This window comes from Rhinoraja longicauda, chromosome 21 (genome assembly GCF_053455715.1).
Source record: "Rhinoraja longicauda isolate Sanriku21f chromosome 21, sRhiLon1.1, whole genome shotgun sequence".
NCBI classification, from domain to species: Eukaryota; Metazoa; Chordata; class Chondrichthyes; order Rajiformes; family Arhynchobatidae; genus Rhinoraja; species Rhinoraja longicauda.
In genome coordinates, this window is record NC_135973.1 from 18934378 (window position 1) to 18940918 (window position 6541).

Here is a 6541-nt window from a genome sequence, read left to right on the forward strand (position 1 = left end):
CACAGGTTGCTTCAGCAGAGTTGAAACAGGCGCTCACTGCGTTGCACGCAGGTTACTGATGTTGCCTTCAGAAATCAGCCTAACCTCAACCAACACCACTGCTCACAGCAGCTTGCCAGCCAGGGCCGCAGTCCGCCCGGTCACAGGAGCAAACACCATGAAAGTGGCAACACAAATAGATAGAGTGGTCGAGAAGGTGTTTGCTTGCATTTGTGGTTGGGCTTTGAGTTTAAGAGTCAGGAAGTCATCATGCAGCTTTATAAAGCTTTGGTTAGGCAGCATTTGGTGTATGACGTGCAGTTTTGGTTGCCTCTTTAGAGGAAGGATGTGGAGGCTTTGGAGAGGGTGCAGTGGAAGTTTACAAGAATGCTGTCTGGATTATGGGGTTCCAGCTACAGGGTGAGGTTGGACTTGGATTGTTTTGTCTGGAACACCAGAGGTTAAGGGGAGATCTGATAGAAGTATATAAAATTATGGGAGGCATAAATAGGTTAGACAATCAGAACCTTTTTTCCAGGATGAAAATATCAAATACTAGAGGGGATAGCTTTAAGGTGAGAGGGCGAAGTAGAAAGATGTGCGGGACAGGTTTATTTACACAGAGGGTTGTAAAGGCCTGGAACGTGCTGCCATTGGTGATGGTGGAGGCAGATACGATAGTGGTGTTTAAGAGAATTTTGGATAGGCATATGGATATGTAGGGAATGGATTATGTGCAGGCTGTTGGTCGGCATCATGTTTGGCACTGACATCATGGGCTCCAGGGCCTGTTCCGGTACTGTTTTTAGGGGATATTTTCGCAGAATCCTTATAGGCTCTTCAGTGTCTGGAAAATCCTCAAGTAGGTCAGAAAAGCCAGGCATTTGGTTCTCCCACTAAACATGTTCTATGATGCTCTAGCCTGCTCCCAGTTGGTTCCAGGAGTGAGTGGGATTGTAATGAAATGCTGGGGATTATATGTGGGCCGCTGCTGCTGTGTGTAACTGGGTCTGAGTGTTGGAGGCTGCAATGTTATATTTCAGATGATCTTCCTTTACCTGTCACTGCGCCTGGTTTGACCGCTGGCCTCTCCATTGCTCTCTCCCCGACAGGCCTGCTGCTGCCCACGGCTCTGCGCCAGACCATGTGCCTACTGCTGGCTCCCCCCCTCATCGCCAAGTGCCACCACCCCCCCTACATCGAGGTGCTGGACCAGCTGGGGGGCTGTGGCTTCCAGGTGGTGGGGGCCAGGATGGGCGTGCTGGACCAGTCTCAGGCTCAACATGTGACGGAGATCCTCTCCACTGACATCAGCGTGGCCACGGTGAGCTCTCTTACACAGACACGGCAGATCCAGGGATCTGGGATCCAGGGCAGGTAGTGTCAGCAAGCTGTCAGCAGCACAAGGGTCTGTGTGCAGGTCGGCAGCTGTTCGGACAGCACACGGGAGCAACAGCCCCATTGCAATGAGCTGTAGGCTTGGTCCAGGATTGCAGTCAGGTCAGGGGGGAGAGGAGGCAGTGCCCTTGGTTAGTTGGTGTCGGCAAGAAAACTCGGTGATTGCAAGGGGTGTGCTGCCAAACAAATTAGGGCACAGGCACCTGCAGGTGCTGCTTAACAAAAAATAGACAAAATGCTGGAGTAGCTCAGCAGGTCAGGCAGCATCTCTGGAGAACATGGACAAGTGACGTTTCAGGTCTTCAGTCTGAAGAAGGGTCCCGATCCAAAACGGTGCTTATCCACGTCCTCCAAAGATGCTGCTTGACCTGTTGAGTTACTGCAGAACTGTTCCCTGTGCGGCTCTGGGACTCTCTGATCATTGTTCAGTTCACCTTATTCCGACCCATAGGCAGAAAATCTGCTGAGCCTGTGGTCAGAACAAGGAAAAAGTGGACCGGCAAGGGCATTGAAAACCTGCAATCCCACTTTGACTGCACTGTTTGGAATGTGTTCAGGGAAGCAACCGCAAGCCTCGATGAATATACAGACACCATGACATCATATGTCAGCTTTTGTGAGGACAGTTTCTTTCCCATTGTTTCATTGATCAAGTTCAACAATGACAAGCCTTGGTTTACAACAGAACTCAGGCAGCTCCGCCAGTCTAAAAATGAGGCCTATAGCAATGGGGATGCAGTCCTCCACAGGCAGGCCAAGTACAAACTGAGAAGAGGAATCAGAGCTGCCAAGGGAAGGTACTCTGAGATGTTGAGGAGCAAGTTCTCGGCTAATGACCCATCTTCAGTGTGGAAGGGCTTGCAAGAAATCACCAGCTACAAGAGGACAACTTAGACAATCGTCAACTGACCAACGAGTTCTACTGCAGGTTTGATAGACAGAAACATAACCCCCGGTGCCCCCTCCCCAATCACCACTTCACACCCATTTACAGCCTGACTGCAGTCTGCAAAGACTGGGCCCTCGTCCACTACACACCCCCTCCTTGCTGCCCAGCATCAGTCTGGCCACTTCTCCATCACTAACAATAGAAATTGAGGAGGTGGAAAAGCTATTCAGGAAACAGAAAAGCAGAAATCTCCAGGACCGGAGAATGCTTCCCCCTCTACCCTCAAGCTCTGTGCCGAACAACTGGCACCAGTCTACACAGTCATTTTCAACCACTCCCTGCAACCTGCATTGTCCCTGCCTGCTTCAAAGTCTCCACTGTCGTTCCTGCACCCAAAAAGACAAGGATTACTGGTCTTAATGACTACAGGTCTGTCGCACTGACCTCTATAATCATGACGACACTTGAAAGACATGTGCTGGCCCAGTTGAAAAATATCACAAACCCCCTGCTGGACCCCCTGCAGTTTGCATACCATGCCAATAGATCAGTGGATGAGGCAGTCAACCTAGGCCTGCACTTCATCATCCAGCACCTAGACCACAAGGTGTTTGTGGATGTTTGCTCTGCATTCAACACCATTGTGCCAGAGCTACTACACTCCAAACTCTCCCAGTTGACTGTGCCTGAACCCCTGTTAGTGGGTCACCAACTTCCTGACAGACAGGAAGCAGCAAGTGAGGCAGGGAAAGTACATCTCGGACCCGCAGACCCTCAGCATAGGAGCACCACAAGGCTGCGTACTCTCCCCTCTCCTTTACTCTCTCTACACCAACGACTGCATCTCCACAGATTCCTCTGTCAAGCTTCTAAAGTTTGCGGACAACACAACCCTGATTAGACTGATCCAGGATGGGGAGGAATCTGCCTACAGACAGGAAGTAACACAGCTGGCATCCTGGTGCCATCGCAACAACCTGGAGCTCAATGCTCTTAAGACAGTAGAATTGATTGTAGACTTTAGGAGAGCTCCCCCTCCCCCTCCCCTCCCCCCACTCACCATCAACAACACCACAGTCACGTCTGTGGAGTCATTTAAGTTCCTTGGAACCATCATCCCCAGGGACCTAAAATGGGGACCACCATCGGCTCCACAGTCAAATAGGCCCAACTGAGGATGTACTTCCTGCAGCAGCTGAGAAAACACAATCTACCACAGGCAATGATGGTCCAGTTTTATACTGCCATCATAGAGGCTGTCCTCACCTTCTCCATCATGGTCTGGTTTGGCTCAGCCACCAAGCACGACATCCGGAGGCTGCAGCGCATCGTTCGATCAGCCGAGAAGGTTGTTGGCTGCAACCTTCCCCCCATTGACGACTGTACACTGCAAGGGCCAGGAAGCGAGTGGGCAAGATCATCTCTGACCCCTCTCACCCTGGCCACAAACTCTTCGAAGCACTTCCCTCTGGGAGGCTACTCCGGACTGTCAACGGCCAGATATAAGACCGCCACGGCCCGACATAAAAACAGCTTTTTTCCACGAGCAGTAGCTCCACTCAACAACCATAAGTCTGTAGCCTCCTTTTGCGCTGGTATTTTATTTATTCTTCACATGTTTAAATTATAATGTTTTATTTATAATTGTATACTGTATATCGTGTTGTTATCCTTGCGAGCAAAGGACCAAGGCAAATTCCTTGTATGTACACATACTTGGCTAATAAAATTTATTCAATTCAATTCAATTCAGTGTTGCTGGGATTGGGGTCGTGGTTAGTTCTAACCATCTATTGTTTTTATTGTTCCTCAGTGCTCACTGCTCACGAGCGGTCCCTGCCTGATGCTGGCTCTAGAGAGAGATAATGGGGTCTGCTGCTTTGGCACACTACTGAACAGGTGAGTAACCCTGCCATAGCTTTAGCTTCTGGTGGTGTATCCGACAAAAGTTTAATTTCTACGGGGTGACTGGGAGAGGAGATGTTGCAGAAGTGGAAACGGCAGCAAAGTTGATATCTGTCACTGATGAAGGTCCTGGCCATTCCTCTTGTGTTGATGCTGCTGATGTTCAGCGATCTCTCACTGCCTGTTGGTCAGGTAGAGACAATGTTGGATTTGACGCAGAAACGTTGGCAACAAGGTTAAGAGTTTCTGCCCAGACTCATGGCTTTCGCCTGTCTGCAGTGACAGGGCCCTGAAACTCTTACTGCACTGTCCAATCTGGTTCCAATTCGCTGGCCCTTCACCGTGTTTCCCTCGGCCACAAACACGCCACAAACTGGCCCTTGGCAACTTCTTGCCAATTGATGATTTTTTTTTTTCATTGCCCAAGGCAGCCCCTTCCAATCCTTTCCCTTCCCCTTCAAAACCCACCCAACCAGAGTCAGAGAGAAATCCAGTATTTTACCTTGGTGCTTGAAAGATTCAACATTCACAGATCAGCTGTCCTGTGTTTCAGCCTCAACTGGGATAAACTGGAGCTCCAAGATCGCCTGCAACATTTCCTGTATCCAAAGACTGAGTTACAGGCAAGTACTTGGCGAACAGTACACACACCTCATATACACACACACCTCTCACTCACATACGTACTCACTCACATACGCACACTCACTCACATACGCACTCATATACACACACACCTCTCACTCACATACACACACCCATATACACACACACCTCTCTCACATACGCACTCACTCACATACGCACACTCACTCACATACGCACACTCACTCACATACACTCACTCAATTTTACACATTCACACACACACACAAATACACACACAAACACACCCTTTGGGCCATTGAGTCCACGCCAACCATCTTTCAGCCATTCACACTAGTTCAATGTTATCCCACCTTCTCATCCACTCCCTACACACTAGGGGCAATTTACAGTGGGCCAATTAACCTACAAACCCTTTGGGATGTGGGAGGAAACCTGAGCACCTGGAGGAAACCCACGCGGTCACATGGAGAACGTGCAAACTCCACACAGAGAGCAGCCAAGGTCAGGATTCTGGTGCTGTGAGGCAGCAGCTCCATCCGCTGCACCACGCCTTACGTCTCAGGTCCTGAGTTAATGGGTGACTGGTCACTGTGTTTTGTGTTGAGCAGGTGGAACGGTTGCTAAGCTGTCTATTCGACACCCTGGCTCCTGAGAGTATTCATCAGGTTGTTCTCCAAGACTGTGCACCTGCGCCAGGCACGGGAACATCATTGCCACGACTCCAGCCTGCAATACCTGCTCCTCCTACAGTTGCCCCAGTGCTCAACTCAACAGCAGTTTAGAAGCTGCCTCCTCAAACTTCTAATTATTCCATATTTGAATTTAATCCCCATATTTATTATTCCGTACTCATTCACAAACCAGGTAATGAGAGACTGCACACAGTAACTGGTCTTTGTTCGCTGGGTCTGCCCCTATTCACTGTGCTGTATATGACCCCTGCCCTCCTCGCCATTCCCACCACTTCTCCCCAGTGAGGCCTGTGGTAAAACATGTTCTCCCCAACTACTGCTGGCCTGTGTTCACAACCTCCCGCTGCACTATGCTCAGCTTCAGCTGCTCGCCTGCATTGTACGTGATGAATGGGTTTATCCTGTAAACACTAAGACATGGAGCCGCCTGTGCATTCTGCTAATCTGGGGAAAGGGCAGAGACAAGAATCCCGTCAACATCTTCAGGCAAAGTCCCGTGAGAGATTCAGCAACGACAGGATCATGAAAGCCGCCTCTCCGTTGGTGGGAGGTGGACTCTCTCCCTCAGCTCGAGCCAAGGCTTCAATGCACACAGTGGGCGACAACACAGGAGCAGGGTGGGAACAGAGTGGCACTGCCTCTGTGGAGGGCATTACCAGCTGAGATACCATTAGTCAACAGCCGCCTCACACCTTGAAGCACAACCCATTTCACAGCTCAATCCGGTTCTTGCACTTTCATTGTATTGTACAAAGCTTATTTTGCTTTACATTTAAAATCCTACAACTAATGGCCCAACTGAAACATGGATGTTACTGTCCTCTTATATATAAATTAAATACTTGGGTGTAAATGTATCATTGCGTGTATCATCATCTCAGGTAGAAAATAAACGCAAGTACATTTATCCAGTGCGCGCTTCATTCTGTGCAGGCCCCTGGTCTCTCTCCGTGAGAGGTGAGGACAGGCAGTGAGGTGAATCCATAGCCTGTCACTGATAGTGTACCAGCAACAAGAGACCATTACAAATTCACCACTCACTGCATGAACAATTATTAACAGTTATTAT

The 6541-nt window shown here is 49.5% G+C and overlaps 1 protein-coding gene across 1 annotated transcript in view; it reads left to right on the top strand.

Annotated features, from left to right (window-relative positions):
• Positions 1 to 6347, top strand: part of LOC144603989 (dynein axonemal assembly factor 8) — a 45366-nt gene extending 39019 nt beyond the window's left edge. Inside the window, exons 29-32 of the mRNA XM_078417943.1 lie at positions 1092 to 1303; positions 4080 to 4165; positions 4725 to 4794; positions 5389 to 6347. Of these exons, the coding sequence (XP_078274069.1) occupies positions 1092 to 1303; positions 4080 to 4165; positions 4725 to 4794; positions 5389 to 5562 (542 nt within the window). The 3' untranslated portion in view covers positions 5563 to 6347. The remainder of the gene's footprint in view (positions 1 to 1091; positions 1304 to 4079; positions 4166 to 4724; positions 4795 to 5388) is intronic.
• Positions 6348 to 6541: the final 194 nt, after the last annotated feature.